Source organism: Macaca nemestrina, chromosome 3 (assembly GCF_043159975.1).
Source record: "Macaca nemestrina isolate mMacNem1 chromosome 3, mMacNem.hap1, whole genome shotgun sequence".
Lineage (NCBI taxonomy): Eukaryota > Metazoa > Chordata > Mammalia > Primates > Cercopithecidae > Macaca > Macaca nemestrina.
In genome coordinates, this window is record NC_092127.1 from 71054458 (window position 1) to 71082103 (window position 27646).

The 27646-nt window shown below is 34.7% G+C and overlaps 1 protein-coding gene across 4 annotated transcripts in view; it reads right to left on the minus strand.

The window, feature by feature from the left end:
* LOC105486196 (N-deacetylase and N-sulfotransferase 3) overlaps window positions 1–27646 on the minus strand; it is a 217863-nt gene that overhangs the window by 147470 nt on the left and 42747 nt on the right. For 3 of the 4 annotated variants that reach the window (XM_071093102.1, XM_071093101.1, XM_071093103.1), the window contains exon 3: window positions 3125–3212. In XM_071093102.1, coding sequence (XP_070949203.1) covers window positions 3125–3212 — 88 coding nt within the window. Of the gene's footprint in view, window positions 1–3124; window positions 3213–25070; window positions 25175–27646 lie in introns of those variants that run through there. The other variant, XM_071093104.1, reaches the window with a different exon arrangement.

The window sequence follows — 27646 nt, forward strand, 5'->3', positions numbered from 1 at the left end:
ATGTTAGTATACGGATAAAATTCTCAGCATGATATGTTTATTAAACCCTTGAAGGTATTCATCAAACACATACAAAGTAAGTCTTGCTCATATTATCAAATTAAAAGTTTGAAAAGTATTTGCAATTGTAGAAAACTGATAAACTTGTTTAAATATTATATCACTTTAAAAAATTACTTATGAGTTTATTCATTTATATCTAACACACATATATGTTATAAAATGCAAAGGTTCAGAAAAAAATTAGTAAAAACTCTTCTTTTCATCTTTCTTGTTTGATTCTCAAAATCTCTTCTTCACTGATATGGTTTGGCTCTGTGTCCCCACCCAAATCTCACCTTGAATTGTAATAATCTCCATGTGTCATGGGTGGGGCTGGGTGGAGATAATTGAATCATGGGGCCAGTTTCCCCCATATTGTTCTCATGATAGTGAATAAGAAGTCTCACGAGATTTGGTGGTTTTATAAATGGGAGTTACCCTGCACAAGCCCTCTTGCCTACTGCCATGTAAGACACCCCTTTGCTCTTCCTTCATCTTCTGCCATGATTGTGAGGCCTCCCCAGCCATGTGGAACTGTGAGTCCATTAAACCTCTTTCCTTTATAAATTACCCAGTCTCAGGTATGTGTTTATTAGCAGCATGAAAACTGACTAATACACTCATGGTTACCCATTCCTACCAGTTTATTATGAATTCTCTCACAGATATCCTATACCTGTATTACTAGCTCTTATATAAAAAATACTTAATTTTAGCATCATTCAGTTTATCATTTTTTTTTTTAACGGTCAGCCTTTTCTATCTTATTTAAGAAATCTTGCATAGCACAAGTTACTTAACTACTCAGTAACTGAGTTTTCTAAGCTATAAGAGTTCTATACATAGGGTTGTACAGATTTCACCTTCTCTTTTATTTTTATATAAATGGGAACATATTCTAATCACTGTACTATGCCTTGATTTTTATATAGTTTTTATCTTCTCCTTTATTTTTATACAAATGGGAGCATGTTCTAATCACTGTACTGTACACTGATTTTTCAGTGTTTCTTGAGAGCTCTTTCTATATGGTTTACATTTAAAATTATCTCTTTTTAATGACTGCAGAACATTCCATTATATGAGTATACCAATACATGTAATCTGTTTTTTTAACTTCTAAAAATACAGGTTATTTCTTTCAGTTACAAAATTGTGTTCGGCTATCCTGAGGCAAGTCAAAATATCTTCACTCATTTTAATTATATTTGTGAAAAAAACTTTGTAATTATTCTCAATATTTAGAGTGATTTCTTTTCACATTTAATAGGGAAATCCAGAATGAGAGTCCACAGTTACATGGCCATATAATTTTTGATAATAATGACACAATGAAGCAGTGGGAAGGGATGGTCTTTACAATACTGGGTGCTAATTAGATTTTTTAAAAGAGACAGATTCTTGCTCTGTTGCTCAGACTGGACTGCAGTGGCATGAACATAGTTCATTGCAGCCTAGACCTCCTGAGCTCAAGTGATCCTCCCATCTCAGTCTCCCGAGTAGTTGGGACTACTGGCACATGTCACCATGTCTGGCTAACCAGTTAGATATTTTTATGAAAAAAGAAACTATATTGACCCGATCTGATATATACACAAAATCAATTCCAGATATATCACAGATTTATACATTGCCAGTCTAGGCAAAATAGTAAGACTTCTTCTCTACAAAAAACACAGGCAGTCATGGTGGCACGGGCCTGTAGTCCTAGCTACTCAGAAGACTGAGGTGGAGGATTTCTTAAGCCTAGGAGGTTGAGGCTGCAGTGAGTTGTGTTTGCACCACTGCACTCTACTCTGGGCAACAGAGCAAGACCCTGTCTCAAAAAGAAAAACAATATTCATGTTCTTGTGGTATGCAAAGATTTCTTAAATAAGATAGAAAAGGCTGACCATTAAAAAAAATGATAAATTGAACGACAGTAAAATTAAGTATTTTTGTTCATTAAAAGCGCCATAAGGAAAATTAAAAGACAGCCAGACAGTAGGATAAAGTACTTGGAACACGTGGAACTGTAAAAGAATTTCAAGGAAAGAATTTCTACAAATCTTTAAGTAAAAGCAGAAAACCCAGATATTCCTCAAGAGAGAATATCCAAATAGCTGGTCAAAATATGAAGAAAGATCATTCACTGCTCTTCAGAGAAATGTACTTTAAAACCCTAATATGATATCTCTACATGTCCACCAGAAAGGCTAAAATTAAAAAGACAAACAATATCAAATACTGGCAAGCATACAGAGCAACAGGAACACTCATACTGTTGGGAATATAAACAGGTACAACCATTTTGAAAAACTGGCATTTTCTTCTAAAGCTAATTATAAGTGTGTCCATAACTAGCAATTCCATTCCTAGTTGATGATTAACAGAAAAGAATACTCAAATTCTTTAAAGGACAGGTATAAAAATGTTCATAACAGGGAGTTATGAATATTTCTATTCAGAAAAACTCAAAGTCTGGAAACATCCAACCATCTACAGCTGAATGGAATAGATAAGTACATTTTGTGTGTTCAAACACTGGAATACTGTACAGCAAGGAAAAGTAAAGAATCATAACCTATAGACAATAGTATCTCTGAAACAGAAATAACATTGTACAAAATGAGCTGGATACACATGAATATTTACTGTGTGATTCCTTTTACATACCTCGCAAAGCCAAGCAAAACTAATTCATGATATTAGAAGTCAGGATCCTACTCTTCTTGGAGAGAAGCTAGTTATTGTGAGGGGCACAAGAAGTGGAGATTTTGGACGTGTTCTCTTTCTTGTTCTGCCTGTTGTTTACACAGCTGTGTACACTTTGAAAATTCACTGAATATCACATTTACTATTTATGTACTTTTATATATGTAAATTATAATTCAATAAAAATGAAAGGCCATCAGACAGTTCCATAAACTTTCAAACCATTAATATTCTACAAAAATTATAAAATAACATGTTAAATGGAATTGAATGATAAAATGCTGGGGAGGAACATAGGGAATGTAGGAAGGTGTGGACAGGAGAAGTGTTCAATTTTAAACAGTGATCAGAGAGGTCTTAATGAGAACAGTTAATCCCTTTTTCTTACCTGTATGGTAAAATTTCCCTGAAAATCCCAGGTTGAATGTAAAATTTGTGATTTGTGCACGCAAAAGATTCTGAGTGTCAAGCAGGGCCTGAAATATATAATTTTTAAAATGTATCAGATAATGAATGGCATCAAAAAGTTTCCAAAAGATATATCCTTTTTGCATTCAGAGGATAAAACCGGTCCTTATACATGCGAGAATTAAATAATGGAAAATAGTTTCTTTAGCACTTTAAAACTAGTGAGATACTTTTGAGTTTACATGAAACACATACATCTATTTATCCTTTAGCTTGCAATAAATCAGCAAAAAGTGTCAGTTGGAAAAAGGAAGTTAAATGGAAAGAGAAGTTTATTCTGTATGTATCAAAGGAACTAGTATCTAGTACATAAAATATATCCAATTTGCCCTTCAGGCACATAGATCACCAATTGTCAAAAGAAGGGCACTCATTTTTAGTGAAGCTATGCCAGAACGTATGTTGAAAGAAACAGATTATTTCTCAAACAAGTCTTTGGTTTTCAAAATCCAAATCTGAGATTCCCAAAAGATAATAATTATTATTCAAAATGAGATATCATAGTAAAGTAGATCTCTAATTTGCCCTTTCATTAGAAAACAGACTAATAAAATATCCTACTTCTGATAAGTAAAGCTATTTTGAATTACAGTTTTAATTGTTATATCCTATAAAATATTTACCATGCTGAGTATTTAATGTACTTTTCTTTCTTCTTTTTTCTTTCTCAATCACAAATTCTGATTCTTATATTCCTTCTCTCTGTCTCCTTCTCTGTCTCTTCCTCACACACACATACACACACATACACAGTAGCTGAGTGTTCACTTCAGCTAGGCAGAAGGTAGTGCTGTTAGATTTGTAAATGATCTTTCATAGATGAAATTAGTGGTAGATCCCAGCTTAAGGATATAGATCCAAATTAGGCACTCCTTTTACTCTATCCCTTATCTTCTTTCTCCCTTTCCTTAATACAGTTGGGCCCACAACTAAATCTTATTTTCTTAATCATAATGCTGACATCTGGAAGGTCTGCCTTATCATGTTCATGGTCCCAGCTTTTTTGGAGCATAAGCAGATATACAATTTTTTATTCATTGACTACCCCATGATTGTATGCTTTATCTGAATGCAAGAGATTCTTCCTAATTGTAAAAGCAGAGGTAGAGAACTACTGGGTTCAAATTTAGACTCATCTAGCCAATGGTAAGTTTTTGAAATTTAGCTATCTAATTCTTTTGATATCACTACTCTCTTAACATGAGCAAGCTTTTTGGTGTGCACAACCAAACCATGTAATATATGCATCCTGATGATACTCAGAAATAGAAGACAGGCCTGTTGGTGGATCTCTACACCTAACTAGGGGAGCAAAAGACTGAACTGACGGCAATGTCATCAGGGACAGATTAGGTCCTTACAAGGTGGGGACGGTTTGGATGGGGGAGGGGGAATTCAGCCAGCTGGACATGATGAAGTTACAAATGGGACTTCTAGGTCAGATGCTGGACCCTGGTGTGGGGAAGGATGTGCCTAGGTATAAGATATATAATATACATATACAAGTGTCTGTATATGTATACTGCTGACAATTATAACACACACACACATTTTATATATATATATATATATATGTATTTGCTGACAATTATAATATCTTCCCTTTCTTTCTTCTCCCCTTCTTCCTCTCTCAATTCTTTTGTTCCCCAGTTGAACATTCTAGCCTACCCTTCCTATATTTCCTTCCCCTTAGATCATATCTTTCTTCTTTTTCTATTTTACTCACTTCATTTCAGTCTCTTATTTTTCTTCTTTCAGTGGTTAAAATATAGATTCCAAATCTATTTGAACGTATTTTTTGTGTGTTCAATGCTTTAAGTCTTACAATTTGGTAAAATGAACATTCTTTCTTTTTGCCTTTCTTCTTATTCAAACTAAATATGAATTTGAACTTTGCTTTGTGATCCTTGATTGCATTTTTAATGTACATTTACAAAACTTGATAAGAAGAACTATATATAAGAAACCTGTCTTGTTCTTAGGCCTTAGAAGCTAAATAAAGTTACTGTGAACTAAACTCTTAGTCAACTAGAATACAATGATTTAAGTTACTAAATTAGCCCTGAATTTGCAGATTTGAGTTGCCATTTTATGTGTTTATTTTATATTCTAGAAACAAACACTAAAACATATAAAAGATACATTGAAACAGATGGCAGATACTAATTATTCCTATATATGGTAAAGAGGGGAAATTTATTTCTAGATGATATTTTATATACTTAAGATAAGCAGTGATATTTGTCATCTTTTATGTTGTTTTTATAAACCAGATTTTGCAGATGTTTATGAGAACAATATTATACATTCATCCATTATTCCCACCTTTTAAAAATATATTTATTACTGGCCTAACCCTTGTAAAAAGCTTAAGTACCCAGCAATATGCTTAGATCATATTCTTTTCACTAAACCCTTCATTACTAGAGTGATTTTATTCAGCATTATTCTATTTTAAACTGAAGTAGTCTACTCATTACTATGAACAAAATATAAAAATGATATAAAATTATACTTTTTTCTGTATATGCAACATGTCTAAAATGGTGTGATCATATCTAAAAATCTAATTATAATTAAGTCAGTGCTCTACCACCACAGACAGAAAACCACATGTATTCTGGGCAAGCAAAACCCATCTGATAGAGTACTGTAGTCACGGAGGAGGTAAGGAATCATGGCTGTCTGAAGAGGCACAATTTAGTGGTCTCCTCAAATGCCAATCCAGGAACCCTAAGAACATAGATGTCTACCTTCAAAAGTGGTTTGATTATTGAAAAATGGGACTTTTGTTTTTAATTATTCCAAAATACTGTATTATATATAGGAAGGTAATTTACAATTCCATGTATCAATTATTATTTTTAAAATAACATTTTTTCTAATTAAAAATAATTAAAATCACCAATAAAGTATTATGATGTGTTTTCCTTCTATTTTTCTCAATAACTAAATAAACACATATAACTATATTTTCAGGCATATAGATATATAGGTAAATTAGTGCCATAAAATAAAAATTAGAGCTATAGCAATCAGGATTAAAAATATAGAGTTTTGAATTTTTCATTTGACTGTATATCATGGGCTTTCTCCTATCACATTAATCTTCCAAAACCAAATTTTCTAATGAATGCAGAATATTGCATCAAATGACTATGCTATAATTTATTTACCCATTTTATCCTATTGTCGTACATCTAAGTTGTTTACTTTTTTGACTAATATAAATACTGCTCTGTGTGTCAACACATATTTATGTAGTTACGAATCTCCTAATGATGTTTCAGTCAACAATGTAGCACGTATATTTCGGTGGTCTTAGGTATGTAGTAGGCTATACCATCTAGGTTTGTGTAAGTATACTCTGTGATGTTTGCACGACAACAAAATTGGCTAACAACACATTTTTTAGAACACATCTCCATCATTAAGCCACTCATGACTACAGCAATGAAGCAGTCATTTCTGCAGCAGAAAACAATTGTTTATCCTTTAGCAAACAAAACATTTGAAAATGCTTATCAGACTGTTAGAAGGGAACATAATGTGCAATTTAATTATACAATAATTGCATTTCAAATACAATTTAACACAAAAATTTCAAAATTATTTTTCCAAATTTTAATCTGTATGCTACCCCACTAACTTTTTTTTTTCCAAGTCTTCATTTTGCAAAGCTAAGAAAGTTTGTAGGCATTAAAATATCTAGTTGAAGACAAAAAAGATCTAATTTAAAGAATCTGAGTTCTGAGAACTGAGCGAAATTATAGCCTTTGAATTTTCTCTAACTTTGTTAGCAGAATAAATCATCAAATAGATGAAGAGGCAGAAATTGAAATTAAAAGTAATTGCAAAGAAGTTTCACATGAAGATTTATGTTAGTGTTCATGACATGTGTGGCATTCTTGGTGGAAAGTCTTGATAATTTTTTTGTTTCTTATTTGTGCTTCTTAGATTATATTTTGACCTATTTTAGCAGATAAAATTATTTTCGTTTGAGCACAGTACTTTTAGAGTTAATATTTTATAATCAATCATATACTATTTAGAAATATAAATGTCTATATTTGCTAGAGTACATGAAATCAATTAGGCAGCAAATGATAAGCTCCTATGCCTATGTGTCTAGACACACACGTGTACACGCACTCATACCTCCTCCAGGCATCAGATATGTTTAGTACACTAGAGAGTATTATTCCCATTTCAGAAGTGGTAGACATGATTTATATAGTTTAAGTGGCTTTCCCTTGGTCACAAAGCTATTGAAGAGCTAAAGAAGTGACTTAATGAGAATTTTGGATTTTGAAGCTCACTGCTTCTGTTGTCCATGGAAACAACAAGAATACAACATGAATCCTGTTATCACTGGCATACAGAACTGTGGTGACATACTCTTCCAGAAATGAACACAAGGATGCTCTTTTTTCCACTTTCAATATTTAACTTTTAGTTTTCAAAGCCTAAAGGCATGAGGGGAATGGGAACACTAGATTGCTCAGTGAATAGTAAGCTGTATTATTTAGGATTTTCCAGAGACAGGACCGATAGGAAATAGATATGGATATAGATATAGGAGGTCATTTATTATAGGATTTGGCTCATGTGGTTGTGGAGGCAAGCTGGAGGAATAAGAAAGCAGGTGATATAATTCAGTTCGCAACGGAAGGCCTGAGAAATTGGTGGCGGTGGTGGGTGATGGTGTAAGTGGCAGTTTGAAAGCCTGAAGCCAGGAGCGCCTATGTCTGAGGGAGATAAAGGTGGATGCCTCAGCTCAAGCAGAGAGAGTGAATTTGCCCTTCCTCCACCTCTTGGTTCTATTCAGTCCCTCAGTAAATTGGAAGATGCCCCCTATATTGGGGAGGGCCATCTGTTTTACTCAGCTCACTGGGTGAAAAGCTTATCTCTTCCAGAAACACTCCCACAGACACACCCCAAATCACGTTGTAGCAGCTATATGGGCATCCCTTAGCTTAGGGAATCCCTTACGTTCACACATAAGATTAGCCACCACACCAGCCAAACTAGTAATGTTTACCCATTGGCATCCAGATTAAAGAACACTTATTCATTGTACCATCTGCAGAGTTGGACTGCAGGACACTGGAGTACTATGAAGTGCTCCAATGATCACTTTAGTCTCTCTCTGACCAGGTTTAGAACTGGAAAGACTATACAAGACTTGTTCTCAGACAAGAAAAACATTGAAATATGCTGGAAACAGTTAATTAGGTTAATATTAGAGTAGGGCTTCATGCACAATTAGAGGAAGGATACCCTTAGAGGAAAATAATAAATAATAAGGCCAGGATCAGCTTTACTATTTGATCTACCTACACAATTGACATTCAGCAGGGAAATAAGAAAGAATACAGGAAAGATGGGCAAGCTAGTGGGAAGCATAATATCCAGTCAGTTTTTGCAACAGTATTTAAGCTCCCTTGACAAGAAATCTATAGACATGGCACTGCATTATCTAACTTAAGAACACTCCTAATGGCAAGACAATCACTCAGCTCTCACTTGCCCATATTCTAAATGTGAAGTCTACATATAAAAATGTAGAAACTGCATTTATCCTGCCAGATTAAAATAGTCTTAAAGACCAAAGGCTGGAGTGTGTTTTCTATGAGCTTTCACCTAGGAATTTGCTAAGTACAGTGAGGAGTCTTAGAGATTATCTTTGCTCTTATTAAATTGCCTTAGGCCAAAGCCACCGTCTGCTGAGTGCCCAGTTCTTGAGCTTGGCCTCACCAACATGGCCATGATGGAAAAGCAGCAGATTGAAATCAGGGTGACTTAGGACTCTGGCTTGGCTACTTGATTACTACGGAGTAATAATATGAAGCTTGGACAAGTTACTGAACCTTTCCAAATCACGGTTCCTCCCTTGGAAAACAAGAATAACAATATGTAGCTCCCAGGTTTTGTATGAAGATCAAATGAGAAATGGATATATGGCCCTAAATCCTTTCCTAATACACAGAGGTTGAGTTTTAGCTTTGTGAATGAAATCCTTTGTTATTCTGCCAACTTTCAAAGGTCCTTATTGTCCTGTCACAAAATTCCATGTTCTATTACTTTCTGTTACTCACATGAAAACATCAGGCATATGCCTAAAATTTTAAACTATATTTTTAAATTGAGCCTTAACACTTCTGGGCTTGTCTAATCAGCACTAAACAGGAAGATAATCCAAGCAGCTGTATTATAATAACTTCACAGGGCTTTATATTGCTTGGTATTTTTTCTAAATGAATTTAGTGAATTTTCATTCTTCACCTGAATGCATGTGTATTTTATTGTTTCTATTGTAGTAACAGAGTAAGGACAAAGGTTTGTGTGAAAGCAGAGAAAAGAGTTATAGAGCAATCTTGAGCTACTTCTGTTACATACGTTAGCTGGTCTTGTGCATACATTATATATAACCTCTAAATTATCGCGGCGAAGAATGATTTTCCCAGAAGATTTCTTGAGCTGAAATTGGCAAATAATGGTAAGCAAGTGGGGAAAAGAGGAAACTATTAAGTAAGTGCTACTATCACTAAGTATTCACTTGAAATTGTTATGCACATGCTGTTTAGCTTACAGTTGACATGCTTAGTCAAAATACTAATGTACTTTTTAAAAGAAAATGTTAAAAATAGTTCACTATTTTTTACTATATAGTATCTCTAGGAAACTATTAGTTAAATCTCATTCATTCAATTGTGAAGAAAAGGGATGTTTTTATATTACTATAAACATCATTTTAATACCTTAATTTAAAATACTTGCTTTTAACAGCAAAGCAGAAAAGGAAGCAGAGCTGTAAGATTTCACATTAGAGGACTGAGGTGTCTCAATCCACTTACTGTTATTGCAGAACCAATTAGATTTCCTTTCAGTTGCAGAGGTATGAAACTCCTTAAGTAGTGCATCTGTTCTGATCAAGACATGAAAATGCTAAATACTTAAAAAAATCATCACAATAATTAAATGTTCAGCAACCCACCCCCCTCCAAAAAAAGGTTTGTGTTATATGTTAAAAACAAAATGTGAGATTAAAGCTGGACTATAAACTCCATGAGCAATGTCTGTTCTATTCACTGCTGCATTCCCAAAACCCAGCATGATGTCAACAACAGAAGGGAAAGTAAGTATTTATTGAATGGGAACACGAATGAATTTTGATTGATCTAATGATGCAATAAACTCATAAAGATTTGAAAATGGTCACTGTAGAACATTTATTTACTATTTTATTTTCATAAACTGTTTTGAATCTTAGTGAAGAATTTCAACATAATTCAAATTGGAAAAAGTAATTAGAAAACATTTTATTTCAAATTATTTTGAAAATTGCTAAAATGCTAAAATAAAAGCATTTCCTATTTCAGTGCTTCTCAAACTTCTATGTACATAAAGATTATCTGGGAAACTTAACAAAATGTAGACTTCTGGGTCCTAACCCGGAGATTCAGAATAATCATCCTGAACAAGGGTAATGTACCCTGGGTGATTTCGATATAGGGGACATTATACCACACTCTTAAGAATCACTGTTCTATTCCTTGATTTCAAATAGTTCAAGGTAGTTTCTAATTTATTTATGACTTGTTTTTCCTTTTGAGTGTGAAATCTTTGATGTTCACTTCTTAGTATAGTTACTGGTACAGCTAATCAATGGATTCTCCAATAAGAAATACTCTAGGCAACATGGGATATATAAGGGCCATCTGAATTCAGTTGAGGTCCTAAAAATTGTGCTGGCTCAAAAGTACTCTGTGAAGGTTAACATTACATGTGAACTTGAATGAGCTATGGGGTGCCTAGATAATTGGTCAAACATTATTATGGGTGTGTCTGTGAGGATGTTTTGGATGAGATTAACATTCAGTTAGTAGACTGAATAAAGCAGATTTCCTTCTCTAAGGAGAGTGGCCCTCATCCAATAACATGAAGTCTTAAGTAGAACAAAAAGATTGAATATTTTGCAAGTAAAAGGGTGCTCCTTCTGCCTGACTGCCTTGAGCTGGAAAATTGATCTTTTCCTATCTTTAGACTTAAACTGAAACATTGACTCTTGAGTATCTAACCTGTCAGATTTTAGACTGGAACACACACTATCAGTTCTCCTGGTTCTCAGATTTTCAAACCTGGACAGGAACTGCACACTTGGCTCTGCTGGATCTCCAGCTTGTTGCCTGCATATCTTGAGACTTCTCAGCCTCCATAACCGCATAAGCCAATTTCTTATAATAAATCTATCTATCTATCTATCTATCTATCTATCTATCTATCTACCTACCTACCTACCTACCTACCTACCTATCTACTCGAGTCATAATGGAGTATGTATTGGATTTCTCTAGTGAAACAGAATCAATAGAAGATTATCTATACATCTATCTTTTATATATATCATCACTAGAGTAGTTTGGGTTAGAAATTACACAGCAGAATTTTAGCTTCTAAAGTTTAGCTTTATATTTTTATTAATTTTATTTTTCTTAGTTTTTCTAATTAAAGTCCATTTCAGCTGGGTTGGGAGAACCAGCTAATCAGGTTGTCAGTTTTGGTAAAAATGTGATAACTCAGTATAAACAGCTCCAATCTAGGGAAGATAAGGTATGAGGAAGCAAGTGCTTGCAGAGAATAGACAAGCCCTGGCTTATGATGGTTCAAGCAAAGATCTTTCTGCTTTATGATGGTGTAAAAGTGATATGCATTCAATACACAAGAATATAATCCCACTGTATGTCAAGGAGAATCTGTATATAAAGGTGGTTTAAGAATCAGAGAGCTGTGGGACTGTAATGTGATTCAGCCCCTTTGGAAAACATTTTGGTGACTACTCAAAAAGTTAAACATAGAATTACCATATGACCTAGCAATTCTACTTCTAGGTATGTACTACAAGAACAAAAAACAGTGGTCAGACAAATACTTCTACATACATGTTCATGGTTGTACTATTCATGATAGCTAAAAGGTAGAAACAATTGAAATGTCCATCTGTGGATGAATAGAGAAACAAATTGGGCTATGTACATACAATTAAATATTATTCAACTATAAAAAGAAATGATGTACTGATACATGTTATAACATGGATTAACTTCAAAAACATTATGCTAAGTGAAAGAAGCCAGACATATATGGCCATATATTGTATGCTTCTAATTACAAGAAATATCTAGAATACATACATCCATAGATAGAAGAGATTGGTGGTTGCCAGTGTAGGGGGCAATTGGGTGCAACTGATTGATGAGTATGGGTTCCTTTTGGGGTGATAAAAATGTTTTGGACTAGACAGAGGTTGTAGTTGCACAATACTGTGAATGTACTAAATGCTACTGAATTGTTTACTTTAAAATAGTTAATTTTACATAAGTGAATTTTGCCTGCATCAACAACCACAAAAAACCCAGAATGTACAACTGTGAATACTGTTGTCTCCATGTTTTCTTCTGAATTTTATGAAAATGGTATCATGCAAGTTAACCATACCAAAATTATTTGCAATACATGTCCTATGCTCTTTACACCAATTTTAAGAAAACTGTCCAGAAGTAGCACCAAGTCAAACACACAATGAACTATTGGGAAGCAGTGACAACTGATGTTCAAAAATCCCTACATTACATGGCCCATGCCTTAGGCCTTATGTTCTATAATTTCCTTTCCTACTCACTATGTTCTAGACATATATGCCTTTATGCTGCTCATGTCCTAAAACATACCAAGTTTGTTCACACCTCAAGGTTTTAGTCTTGCTGTTTCCTCTTAAGGATATGCTTTCCCCAAATACTCATGTGGTTTACTTCCTTACTCTTTCAGGTCTCCACTTACACATAACCTCTTTGGTGAGGCTTTCCTTGACCATCCTTTTTTCTTTTTCTTTCTTCTTCTTTTTTTTTTTTTAATTTTCACCCAGCTCTGTTAAGGCATAATAGACAAAATGTATATATTGTACACTTAAAGTATATATTGTACACTAAAAACTGCATATATTTATAGTGTACAAGGTGATGTTTTAATAAATGTACTTGTGAAATGGTGAAATTAAGTGAATTAACATGTCCATCACTTCACATGCTTATTTATTTTTTGTGATCACCCTCTTTTAAATAAATGCTCAGCCTATCGCTCTATACCTGGATTCTCTGCTTTATTTTTTTTCATAGAATTTATCACTATTACTATTGGTGTATATTTATTTATAACCATCGATTTAGCTCTTACCCTTAGAGCTATTCATTTAGCTTTCTAACAGAATAAATGTAACCTCTGTCTCTACAATGCTAAATCTGCAGTGCCCAGAGCAGTGCTTGGCATGTAGTAGGCTCCCAATAGAGTCTTGTTGAAAGAATGAAAGAATAAATGAATTACTGGTAATGCCAAAAGATTCTTAGTCAGAAGAGGAAAGAATATTTGACTGAAAATTTGTATAGGGTAACTAAAGGGTAAATAGAGATAATGACTTCTATGGAAAGGATATATTAAGCACACCTCATAACAAGAGGCACATTTACAATCATGTTGCACCAAGTGGGTAGATCATCAATATTGGATGGGAACTCTTGCTTCAGTGAGGAAAAGTCAGGGCTCAGACAAACCTGTAAGCTATGGATACTTCAGGTAAATGAGATCAGGTTTGGTGTAATGAATAACCTCTTAATGTGGCTTTGGATCATGTCATAGATTCTATGTTTGATGGAATGACATACTTTATAATTTTTTTTGGATGCAAGTTAGAGGAAAGGTACAATTGTATACTGTGTCTAACAACTTTAACCCACTAGAATTAAATTGCAGATGCAGAAATAAGCAAAATCCCTATGAGATCAGAACAGCTATTAGGAAGCAAGTAGTAAAGTTATTGAATTTTGCTATGGTCTGAATGTGTTCCCCACAATTCATATGTTGAAACTTAATTGCCAATGTGGTATTATTAAGAAGTGAGGCCTTCAGGAGGTGATTAAATCATGAGGATGGAGCTCTCATTATTGGGATTAATGACTTCATAAAAGGGCTTGAGGAAGTGGGCTTGCTTCTTTCCATCCCTTCTGCCATGTGAAAACATAGTGTTTGTACCCTCTGGAGGATGCAGCAACAGGGTTCCATCTTGGAAGCAGAGAGACTTAGCCCTTACTAGACACTGAACGTGCTGGTGCCTTGACCTTGGACTTTCCAGCCCCCAGAACTAAATTTCTATTATTTATAAATTACCCAGTCTGTGGTATTTTGTTGTAGCAGCACAAATGAACTAAAGCAAATTTATTTTTTAAGAAAGGGTTTCATGCTCTCACTTAAAAGTCACTTTGTTTTACATACATATAGGTCTAACAGGCCTGTGATCTGGTTTCCAAGAATATAGCAGTTTAAATATGATAAATTGGGAATATACATAAACTGATTGCAAAGAAAGATGCTAAAGAACTTAATGGAAGGGTTAGGCAGAAAAAGTGCAAATCACCACAAAAAAATAGATACATATATATGTTAGGGTGCAGACAAATGGCTGGATAAATCTTTATAGCCTCTGAAGCTTCATTGAATTATAAACCCATCACTGATGTTCAAAAAAATGAACATGGTAAAGGTGAAAAATTAGAAATTGTGCCACAGAATTAATACATCAACTAATTAAATCCATATATGTTTATTGAGTGCTTACTATGCATCATGTCTTGTGTCAGTTGCTAGGATAATCAAATCAAATTAGACCCATCATTCAGTGACAGCACGTTTTGAGGAGAAAAGGAGATAATATCTGGGAAAAGGCTTTTTATTCTGTGAAGCACTAAACACATGTATAAAAAATTAATATAATCTAAAATTTTCTGGAAAATGGCTCATATTTTAAAAGTCAAATGCCATTCTTGAATGAATTATAGATGAGTCAAGCAATTTTAGGAATCAATTCATTCCCACTCAGTTCCAGCGCACAGGCCTTCTCGTTGTTAGGGAAACACAAGATTATTCCTGTTTCTGGGCCTTTGCTCATGCTGTTCTTTTTCTCTGCCCCTAAGTCTCTTCCTCAGAGCATCACTTTTAAATTCACATTTCTTTTACGTCTCTGTTCAAATATTACCTTATCAGACGGGCTTTTCCTGGACATCCTTATAAACTTAACAATACTCCTCTATTTTCTGAGGCTCAGACTTCTCTATTTCCTTTGCCCTACATTATTTTCTCCACAACACCTGCCAGTGTCTGATATGTTATACTATGTGCTTACTTGTTTAATGTTATCTATTCCCATTGAACATAAGAAACATGAGAGCAGGGAGCATGTCTGTTCCATTCACTACAGTTTGCCCAATGCTATGTAGTAGGCACTCATAAATATTTATTGAATGAATAAACAAATTAATTAATGCTTCTGACCTGAAATTTAGAGTAGTTTAGACCTGAAGCTGAGGTACATTTCTGGGGCCAAAAAAGGAACTAAAATTGTGGAAAGATATTTCCAGAGAAGGTGGACTGGAAGTTTGGAGGTTCAATGAAGGGACAGTAGAAAAAGCAAAAAGATAATGACTCAAGGAGGAAAGAGAAAAAGCCAGCTGACTTGAGGCATCAGAATCAGAAATGGCCTGCGATCTGACAAAGATTTCATGCCTAATCAAGCTACCAAAATAACTTATTGTGACTTTCTGACAATATTCTAATTGGAAGGTTCTTCAGAAAGATCATTAGTAGTATGGTTTTTGGAGGGAAGTTTCCTGGGCTTGAATCCTAGCTCTAAGGACACTGAGTAACTTTTCCCCTTGGTAAGTGCCTTTCCTGAGTCTTAGTTTCCTTGTTCTAAAAAAGTAATAATGAAAATACCTACCTCACAGAGTTGTAAGTTTTGGACAATAATCTGTTTAAAGCCTCATAGCTGAAACATAATCATTACAATAAAATTTTAATGCTATATCCCAATTCTGTAAAAAGATTTAAAGTCATCATAAGTATGTATAACATGAAATATGATAGACGTTGTATATAAGTGAGTAAGAAAAAGAAAAAATGTAGTAGAGATATAAAATGAAGTCGATTATAATACAAATATAAAAAATATACAAAAATACTTTGGGCACTAACATTAGGTCTATATGGGCTCTACTTCAGTAGATGTGGTGGTGATAGCGGGGCACAAACATATTACTACTGTAACAGGAAAGGGTAGAGATCCCAGGAGTTCCTTCATAGAAATACTCTTCTATTCCCTCGGTGAGTGAAAGTAGGAGAGGTTTGGCAACCAGTACCTGAGTAGAGAATCCTCTGCTTGGGGTCAGAGTAAGGATGCATCACATTACTCATGATTATCACAAAAAAGGATTTAGAGCTGGAAGATACCTTCGAGACTGCCATGCTCAATTTCTCAAACTGTTGCAGGGAAGCTTCTCTCACTAAACAAGAGGATGAACATATTACTGCCTATCCCTCAGACTCTTGGGACCGTGCTATATAGACTGACATGGTTCCTACAAAGAAAAAGATTTTTGAAGGATCTTGTAGTTTATCTGCAAAATCCTAGCAGATTTTTCAATGATCTGCTAATGATCCCTAAATTTTTTTTTCCAACTTTTATTTTAGGTCCAGAGGATACATGTGTAGGTTTGTTACATGGGTAAATTGTGTGTTGTGGGGATATGGTGTACAAATTATTTCATCCCAGGTAGTGAGCATAGTACCCAATAGGTAGTTTTTCAATCCTGATGCTACTCCCACTCTTCGCCCTCAAGTAAGTCCTTGTATCTATATCTACCGTTCCCTTCTTTGTGTCCAAGTTCTAAGAGCAATTTTTTTTTTTTTTTTTTTTTTTTTTGAGATGGAGTCTCTCTCTGTCACCCAGACTGGAGTGCAGTGGGGCAATCTCATCTAACAGCATATTTTTAAATGTTCACCAGTTAAGGCATAAAACCAAAAAAGCAAAACAAGAAAAAAAAGTTTTTGTTTCATTTGTAAAATATAATTGTAACTATGTATATATTTTATCTCTTTATATCTCATCCAATCAGACCCTTTCATAAAACTCTTCTATGTTATAAAGGCTCTAGAATTTTTGTCTGAGATTCTGCTAGACTAAAGAAGCCTCTTTTAATACTGAGACCAACTCACAAGACATTTGAAAATTGCTTATGTCTGACCTATATACCCGAAGAGAAATAGCTCCTTTTTTTCCTGATGTTTTTTCTTCCTTTCGAGTGAAGAAAGATGAAAAATTACAGGTTCCGAATAAATAATGAGATCAATACCAGGATGCAGATTTCAACATCATGTTTTGTATTTGTTAGTGAAAAAATAGCATCTTGTTATGATTGTTATCCCAACTTGTACCATTTCAAACCTCTGTTGTAAATAGAAAGTTCGTTAATTCATATTTTATTTAATTAAAGGTCAAAGAACCTCTAGCCAATTAACATAGAATTATAAAACCGCCACTGCTGACTTCATATTCATCTCAGGGGCATTGATAGGATGGGCCAATCCATTCCAGTTTAAAATAAGCCTTTCAACTGTTTATAAATGCCTCATAAACAGATTTCCCAAAGCAGAACCAAATTTTAAATTACATTTTCTCTTGAACTTTAACTTGCTGTTTAAAATATTTGATATTCACCTCTTTGTGAAAAAAGTAGGATCAAATGCAGAACTGCTCAATGCCCACCAAGTCTTGTCAGCGGGATTGTGCTAGTTATATAGGTGTAGGTATAGGTGGTTTTAACGGCTTCTTATTCCTAATGGGGATGTAAGGAATGCTTTAAGACAATGTCATGAGGATCAGACGGTCCTTTGCCATGGTTGCCCCATGGACTAGGGATATATATTTGTTTTATTCATTTGTTGTAAGTGGTAGGTGGTCTTTTTCTATTGGCACTCTAACCCTTTGTGCCTTTTCCTCTTAGGTGTGCTCTTTGAGCAAAAGCAGGGCTGATATTTATCTCCATGATGGAGTAAGCTTGACATGGGCTTCTTCTTTGACAAGATATTCTTTTATAGTTATCACCTCTGCTTTCACCTTGTTCTCAAAGTTTATGTCTTACTTTTCATCTGCTCAGGATGAATAATGTGCTCCTCCTTACATAAAGCCCTTCTCACTCTAAATATATCACCTTTTATAAAATACTTTTTCATAGGTCTTTCATTTGGGACGGTGTTGGGAATACACTCCAGATCTTATGTATAATTGGTGTGGGGCATTCATATATACACAGGTGAAGCATAAAACATAAACTTCAATGTTTTCATCTTTGAAATAATTAAACAGAATATCTAAGATCACATTTGTTTATGTTGTAACCTCAGATCAATCTCAGTATTTCTTCTAATAATAACTTGTAGGTTTGATTTAAATTTTGAGTTACAGTTGGTCAGATGACTCTTCAACTGGGAAAGATGGCATGATTTTACTCTACTTAGGCCACCAGATAGTCATTTGCTTTCAGTGACCCAGTTCAGATGTAAATCAATGACCTTTTAGCAACTCCAGATGTATTCCTTAATGGGAAAAGTATTTTTTCTTTACAAAGATAACTTCAAAAACTGTAGTAAATGATAACATTATCTAGGTAACTATGTAGACCCCTTAAGTTCTACATTACTGTCTGCATACCACTGAATAACATAATAGATGTTCTATTACTAAGGAAGAGAGGATTTAAAAATCAGCTTATTTTATTTGTTTCCAAATAAATTTTATCTTAATTTAAAGTTTCAAATTTTTATCTTTAGGAGTCCATTTTGTCCATTTCTGTATTTACTATAGAACAATGATTTAGAGAAAAACTGGTTAAGAAATTTTCATAATACTTTAGAACATGTTCCTTTTCCACAAATGTTTCCAATATCACAAATTCCAGATAGGAGTTAAATTGGTTATTTCCTGAAACTATGAAAATCAATTGTTTTAATTGAATAGACCTAGAAACCTATAGTTTTCTTTTGTCTGTCTTAAGGGGACTCTAATGATAATATCATAATAGAGTCAATTAACTATCACAGAGCCAGCAACGGTCTAGACATGGAAGCTCTGAGTTAATACCTAAACTTCTCAATCAAAGCACAACTGAGTATCAAGAAAGTTACTATTCATCTTGTTCTTAATTTTTCTGTTTGAAAATATGGATAAAAATATGCACACTGGCTTGGAAAGTGTATTTTAGAAAGACCCTTCATGAAAACAAGTCATTGGTAATTTGAACACAAACATTTTAGACTTGCCCCAAATTGACAAAAACTAAATTGCGGTTTCTTTGTTTCACAAGCTTGCTGCTATAGGTTGTATAAAAGCTAACATCATTCCAAGAAAAATTGTAAAGGTGCTGACTAGACTAGCAGTGAAGTGTTGTTTCTTCAGGTATCCTGGTACTGTGAGAAGGTATAATGTGCAGCTGATCATACCTTGGCTACTCGTTATTTTGAGTCAGCTGAGAAAACAACACGGGTTTGGTTTATGTAATTTTGAGTTTCATATTATTTGTATTCTGTAATTCTTTCCATCCACGACAAATACCTTTAGATCAGCCTAGGAAAAAGCACATTTTCTATTTTGACCAAAGTTTTAGCCACAGAAAATTATTTGAACATGAGTAACTGAAGATAACCCTAAAATTTTACTTTCATCAAATTCTGAATAGGGATTATTTTAAGAAGGTATCCTTTAAAATATGATTTAAAGTTCTCTAATTGCTATTATTTTTATTCACAATACATATTTTAAAAAATGGACACTACTGGGGCTTACTTACATGTCTGTCATTCTTGTTACTTGAATGGCATTTCACAGAAAACTCAAGTTAGTGGCTAAGGTTGTATTGCCAACTGTTCCACTTATTTTCAGTTTCATGTGAATAAAGGTGGAAATTGAAACCAAAGAAAGAAAAAAATGATACAACATTATAACTCTCCTCTAACATCTCTCATATGGTGAGTTTCCTTGTTATGAGAGAGAGTGTCTCCAATTGAATCTAACTACATTCCACAGCTGCTACATGGAGAAACCTATCCCAGTCAAGAACTGGTAAGGTCAACTTCCCATGCATTGAAATCTAGACTTCTGAACTTGGAACTGTCTCTCCTCGGGAGAAGAGTCATAAGTCTGTAATGGCCTTAAGTGTGTACTTTAATTTTCTGTGTGCTGTCTTTTGTAACAGAGAGAGAAAACGTTGTATGCAAGGTTTGACTTATGCATTTGAGAGACACACATTCTCATCCTCCCTCCCCCTGCCCAATCATACATGTCAAGTATAGACATGGGAGAAGCTCTAGGTTGTCAGCCAAAATTTCAATTCTAATCAACAGTGATGATTTGTGCCAGGCCCAAATTCCTAGAATAATCTGGAACTGATTAGAGATATTCACAGCTGAGAGAAATGTGTGTCTGAGAAACACAATGGGACTTTCTTTGAGGTTCCATGAATCTATGAATGTATAGGTGGAAGTGCTGATGGGAAGGAAAGGGATACAGAATACAGGGGATCTTTCAGTATTCTTTTTTGTCAGCTAGAAAGACTTTCCCTGCCTTCCTAGTGATCTTGAAAAAACAGTAGCCAACTCAAATGAGATGATATGTAAAACCTTTTGAGAATTATAAGCAATTAGACAAACATAAAGTTACATTATGCTTTTACATATCATCTATGTGATCTTTAAAACAACTCAAGAGAGAGAAGGCATGCACGATTTCACTTTACATTTAAGGAAACTGAAGCTCAGATATGTTAAGAGATTTGCTTAAATGCACACAGTAAATAAGAGGTTAAATGGGAGATTTAAGCCCATATTTCCATATGGTCTAAGCTGTCTTGTCTAGAAACAAAAAAGCTAAAAATATCCTGACCAATATTTCTAGTTATAACAATTTATCTAGACAATTCTTTCAATTCATTTTTCTTAGACCATAAAACCACCTTTCCTGCCATAAGCGCTGCTTTTTAAATAACTTTCCGCATGAATATTTTTGTATTAGCATGGAAAGATAACGTGTTTTGCTAATATTATGTTTATTTTAGTCCACATTCTCTCCCTTAATATATGTATAATCTTTCCTGAATATGAATTAGCCTTTCATTTTCAACAACAAAAAGCATTTCAAATGGTTTTGGGATTATTAGGCCAAGAAGCTTATCCAAACCGATGAAAGCATAGCATTTATGAGTTCCCTCATTTGTAGTATAGACTGTAGATTAAGGCTGATGTCCTGCGCGTTAAGGTCCTTAAGTGCTCTATTGTGATTTTCCAACAAGCAAGAATGACTTTTACTTTGACACTAAATGTGATTTTTTGTCCTTAGGCCAAGATGGTTGGCAGATTGCTTTTATGTAATTCCTGTGAAGCTGGCAGGAGGTGACTCATATACATAAATGCCTCTTTCAATCAGGAAGAAGGTGTCAGAGGGCGGGTGGGTGGTGTCTGAATGACTAAGTTTTAAGATGTTAGGGGTACTGAAAAAAATGGATTAAATTGAAGGTTTCTAGGGAGATGCACACAAGAGGATCTGGATCAAATCAATAAATGAAAGACAAACTTTGAAAAGATTTTACTACATTGCTTGAGTTTTAGTCTACCTTTTATAACTCAATGCAAAGAAAAATTTCCAAAACGATTCATAAATTAAAAACAGCCCAAAGTTTAAACAAATTCCAGGAATCAGACTTGATTGCAAGATGCTAAAATTGAATTATAAGTAAGTACATTGCGTGAAAGGGACAGAAGAGTTATGGGTTTGAAAAAGCTATGAGAAAGTCACCTAATTTTCAGATACAGCTACAGGGGAGGAGGAGTATGTTCCTGAAAAAATAAAGACCTACTCACTGCATTTTTTTTTTTTTTATATTTCAAGTAAAATAACAAAACTTTCTCACAATGGTAGTCATATGGAGCAGAATAAAAATGTCTATTGAGAGAATAGAGGATTCCAGATAAATGTAAAGTAATGACATGACCATGTAGCTAAGCAGCAGACCCATAATTGCGGACGTTCTCAGTAAATGCTCAGTGGAACACATAAAAGCCTATACAGTGATTGAACACCCAGGGAAAGCTAAGCAATTTGACAGAGTGAAATTCTTCGTTTCATGGCTTTGTGTTCTGGTTTTCTCATGAGACCATGTTATTTATCTGTTGTGATTTTTTCTTTTAAAAAATTTAAAGAGGACAAAGCAAACAAAAAACAACAACAAGCCCCTACCTAACCCAAAGAGAAGCATATATAAAATTGTTACCCAAAACGAGAGTGTTTAACTTGAACAAGGGTTGGAGTTTGGATTCAACAATGTTATCAACAAAAGGTTGCAGCATTTTTTTCTCCACTGATCATTCTGCATATTGTGTCTATTGATTGGCTTGCCCAATATTATAACATCGATCTATTATTTGCAGGAACTGTGTGATTATACTTGCAATTACAAACCAGAACAATATCTATTAGCACTTTTTTCTCTTAATTTCTGTGTAAAGATTATAGAGGAATTCTAAATGTCTTCAGGCAGTTCTGGGACTGTTGTCTGAACTCTTCTGCTAAGCATTTATTTTATTTTATTTTAAAAGTTTCTTGATGTGGAGCATTTTTGAGAGAGCTAGAAGGATTATTTCAGAAGACGTTTGATATGGTCTGCTACTGTCAATAAAGATTTTAGGAGACACAAAACTTAATTCCACATACTTGATTCTAATGTTATTTTTTATTTTTTATTTTTTTGGAGTCTCGCTCTGTCGCCTAGGCTGGAGTGTGGTCGCGTGATCTCAACTCACTGCAACCTCCGCCTCCCGGGTTCAAGCAATTCCCTGCCTCAGCCTAAGGAGTAGCTGGGACTACAGGTGCCCGCCACCACGCCTGGCTAATTTTGTTTTAGTATTTTTAGTAGAGAGGGGGTTTCACCGTGTTAGCCAAGATGGTCTCTATCTCCTGACCTCATGATCTGCCTGCCTTGGCCTCCCAAAGTGCTGGGATTACAGGTGTGAGCAACCATGCCTGGCCCATTCCAGTTGTTTTTAAATAATGTTTAATTGGCTTTTGGGCAGAGTTGGTAAGAAACAAAATTCCTATGGAACTAAGTTAAAAAGGCATATTTTTTACCTTTATTTATTTGTGTTAGTGTAACAGAGTCTATCTCTAAAAGTAAAACACAAATTCTTTCATTTTCGTGAATGAAGATTTTGTTATTATTGCAGGCTTATTATCACTTCATATTTTCTGTTTAATGTAATGCGCCTTGTAAAACCAACATACGACAGAACAGAGGTCATACTTGCATTTCTCAAAGATGTCACACTGTCACTAAAGTTCCTGAGCGAGATTTCAGAAACACTGAACTAGGAATCAGATACTTTCAAAAAGAGTGAGAAAAACATGTTGACTGAGCCTGTGGATCCAAAAATTTGCCACTTTGGTACAAAAAGTGGCATTTGGGCCATTAGTTGCTCAGGCCTAACACATCGTGGATACTATTTTTTAAAAAATAAATTTTTTCGTGTATAATTAAGATAAACAAAATGGTGTTATGGGATACGTATAGATAGTAAAATGATTACTATAGTGAAGCAAATAACATATCAATCATCTCACATAGTTACCTATGTTTTTGTTTGTTTTTATAGCAAAAGTAGCTAAAACCTACTCATTTAGTAGGAATCCCAAATACAGTACAATTTTATCAGCTATAGTTCTCATGTGGTACATCAGATCTTTAGACTTGTTCGTGCTACATATCTACTACTTTGTATCCTCTCACCTACATCTTGTCATTTCCTCAAAAGAGGTCAAATATGAAGAGATGGATATCATTTTTAGAAGAATACTGGTGGATGCATAATCTCTCTTCCCACTGTGAACCTACTGTTCTCATTGGCAATGGAGTCTAGAGAGTGGAGAGGATTTTCTGTCACAAAGGCATAGTTGGTCCCAAAAGATAGAAAGATTTTCAGGAAAATAAGACTGAATGGTTAAAAATTGTAAAGGCACAGAGTCAGACTAGAGTGAGACAGGGTTTGACTCTTGCTTTTCCATTACAAATGGTGTGACCTTTAGTAATGTCTGAATCTCAGTCCACTCATCTGAAAAATAATGCCTTCTTTATAGAGAACGCTGTTAAGAATGAATGAAATAATACATGAAAGCACCAGGTCACATAATCAACTAAAAACACATAATAAGTCTTCAAGAATCTTACTTCCTTCTATCTCTACCCTTTCCTGATGAATGCCTCTGTATCAACAAAAGGCAAACCAGCACTCCCAAGGTACATTTGGAAGTGGGCTCAATGGTGGTGGTTTAGTGAAGGGGCTATTTTAAGTACCTCTCATCAAAGTGTACTTATAGTTAATTCTAATTAAAACTAACATTTATGGAGAAATGAACACTTAATGAATACCAGGCTCCGTGCTAAGCATTCTACATGGACTATCTCATTTAATCTACTCAATAATACATCAAATTAATTATTATATTTATTTCATTACACAGGTGAGGAAATTGAGTTACACATAGATTAAGCAAATTTACTAAAAATTGAATTTCCATTTAGTTTAAGAAAGGATTTTAGGGTATTCTTTGCAAGAAGACTGTGATTTTGGGGTTACGTATTCAAGTTACTAAGTCTATATTAACTAAAAACTCATGTAATGAAAACACTATTAAACTGTAATACACATTCATGAAGAAAAAGCATCTGTGGTGTTTTAAAATAATTCCTGGTACTTGATATGGTTTGGATTTGTGTCCCCGCCCAAATTTCATGTCGAATTATAATTCCCAGTGTTGGAGGAGGGTCCTGGTGGGAGGTGACTGAATCATGTGGGGTGGATTTCCCTCTTGCTGTTCTGGTGATTCTGGGTGAGTTCTCACAAGATCTAGTTGTTTAAAAGTGTGTATACCTCCCCCTTACCTCTCTCTTCCTCCTTATCTGGCCATGTAAGACGTGCCTGCTTCCTCTTTGCCTTCTGCCATAATTTGGAGCTTCCTGAGGCCTCTCCAGCCATGCTTCCTGTACAGCCTGGGGAACTATGAGTCAATTAGGCTTCTTTTCTTTATAAACTACCCAGTCTCAGGTAGTTCTTCATAGCAATGCGAGAACAAACTATTACAGTACTCTTACATTTATGCATGTCTTGTGGGCAGAGACACTTAGTGCCTTTGCTCTGTATGATTGTTTTGAGGACATCTGTAAAAACAGCCTTGGAAGATAGAGATAGTGTCTTTCTTTGTAGTAAAGAAAATTTTGTTTATTTTGCAGCATAAAAAGACAATATTTACTTCTGTGGCAAAGGTCACTCAGGCTTACTGTCCATTATAAAATATTTGGTTTCCCTAAGCTTAGAGTTCTTCTCCTATAATGCAACCCACTGTATGTGAAGGCATCATCTGGCACTCTTCACACCACCCTGTAGGAATTAGAACTTGGAGAACCAGTTCAAATGCTGCTACTCTGGCTAATGCTAATGCTATGAGTAATAAAGTCCTTTTCTTTTTGATCTAAGAGTGTTGCACCTTCTGCCAGCAACCATGAAACTGTGTCAGGGTGACTTGCTAGTTTGCAAGTGAAATCTCAAGACTCTTCACTGCTCTTGACAAGTGGCAAAAGAAAACTTGTAAGTATTCATGGACAGCAAAAGATTCAGTTTATTTAAGGTACTATCTGAAGCATTGGCACGAGGATGTAAAAATACTCGGGAAAAATAATCACTCCCAAAGGCTGTGTTTTATGATGTACCAGGGTGATAGGAATTTGTGTGTGTGCTTGCAAGGAAAAGGAGAGGGTAAAGAAAACATATTGCTTGAAACCACGGAAAACTAATAAATATACATGGCTGTAAACAGCTTTCTAAAGGCAGGTACATTGTGCTGAACATGATTTATATGTTTGCTCTTGGCTTGAAAATGAGCATTGGTACTAGATTCACAAAAGCTGTTAAATTCTTCTGAGGCTCAATGCTGCAGGAAATTGTTCCATATCTATATTCTCAGGAAGCCAATTGGCTGGCTTGTAACTTTATGCAACTTTTTTATCTGACAAATTGAGTGGAGAAAGAAGGGTTAATTTACTGGGAGGTATAATTCACAGCTAATAAATTGTAACAAGCATCAGGAAGTAAAGAGACGGTAGCATAATGGGGACACAGCAAAGAGGCATTTTTTTTCCCTTTAAATGTACTTAATTAGCACAGTTCATCCTCTGGGGGGCAGGAAATAATGAGACCATAACAGCCTTTGCCTCTGGATGCTGCTAAGTCTGTTTAAAAGCAGCAAATTACTACAGTGTAAGAAATCCCTCCTGTTATATATGAAGGATATTGTCACACATATATTTTCATTAAGAAAGAAGTAAATTTATTTATGTAAAACTAAGTACATTTTTATACTGCAATGTACTTTTGTATCAACAGATCTCTCTCTCTCACACACACACACACACACATATACACAATCACTTGCATTGTATGCATCATTTAAAAAATAAACTGAGTTTTATAAGCACATAATTGTGAGCTGTGCCTTGAGCATAATGAATTCTTAAGTGCAAAAACCTTCCATAAAAAATGTAGTATATTTTTTAGGAGAAATAAGGAAACTAAAATGTGAGTATCCAATTTATGCCATAAAGGATATGGGTTCTCGAACTTTAAGGTTTCTCCTATAATGCCACACATTGTATGTGCATGCATCACCTGACCCTCTTCACATCACAAAACTCTTTTAGACCTTTTCAAACTCCATGAGGTAGGTATTATAATCATCCCTATTTTAAAGATGAGATGGATTCAGATGAGTCCGTAAATTGTTCAGGCTTCACAACTTACATGGATGGGAGATTTGAGCACAAGTTTGCCTAAGTCTAAAGCCTCATTATCTTTTCACTTTACATCTCTTCCTTGTGCAGTAGAGAAAGATAGGTTTTAGGAAGATAAGTTTATTTATGAGCCTAGATTCGTCTTTGGTTTTCCACAGCGTTCACATTTTCTCCCCAACAAAATGAGTTCAGTTTATCTTCTTCCTTAGAGCGAAATAATTCATGTCCTCAGTAGCTAGTCCTTCATATGGTGCCATGGAAAAGATAGATTATTCTTCATAATTTATTTAAATAATTATCCCAACAGACATTTATTGAGGGAGCCTATAGGTATTACTCTGTGCTAGGAACAGTGAAGGACATTAAAAAATATGGCACATAACATCACCATGAGGGACCGATAATCTGATGGGAGAACATATGGGTGAAATGTAAAATGGAGGGCAGTTTGTGATCCAGAACTTCAAATGAGACTTTCATGAATTAATTTAGAAATAAAATGTTCCCTAAAAATAAAGAGTGAAATAAAGAATTCATTCAGACTCTCAAGTCATTTCTAAGTATATGTGGCCATGACCTTCATGGTGACATACCCCAGGGATGATCCTCTTTTACTGTCTTCTCTACCGTCTTTTCCTAGATGATCTTATCCAGTGGCAGGAATTTAAATACTG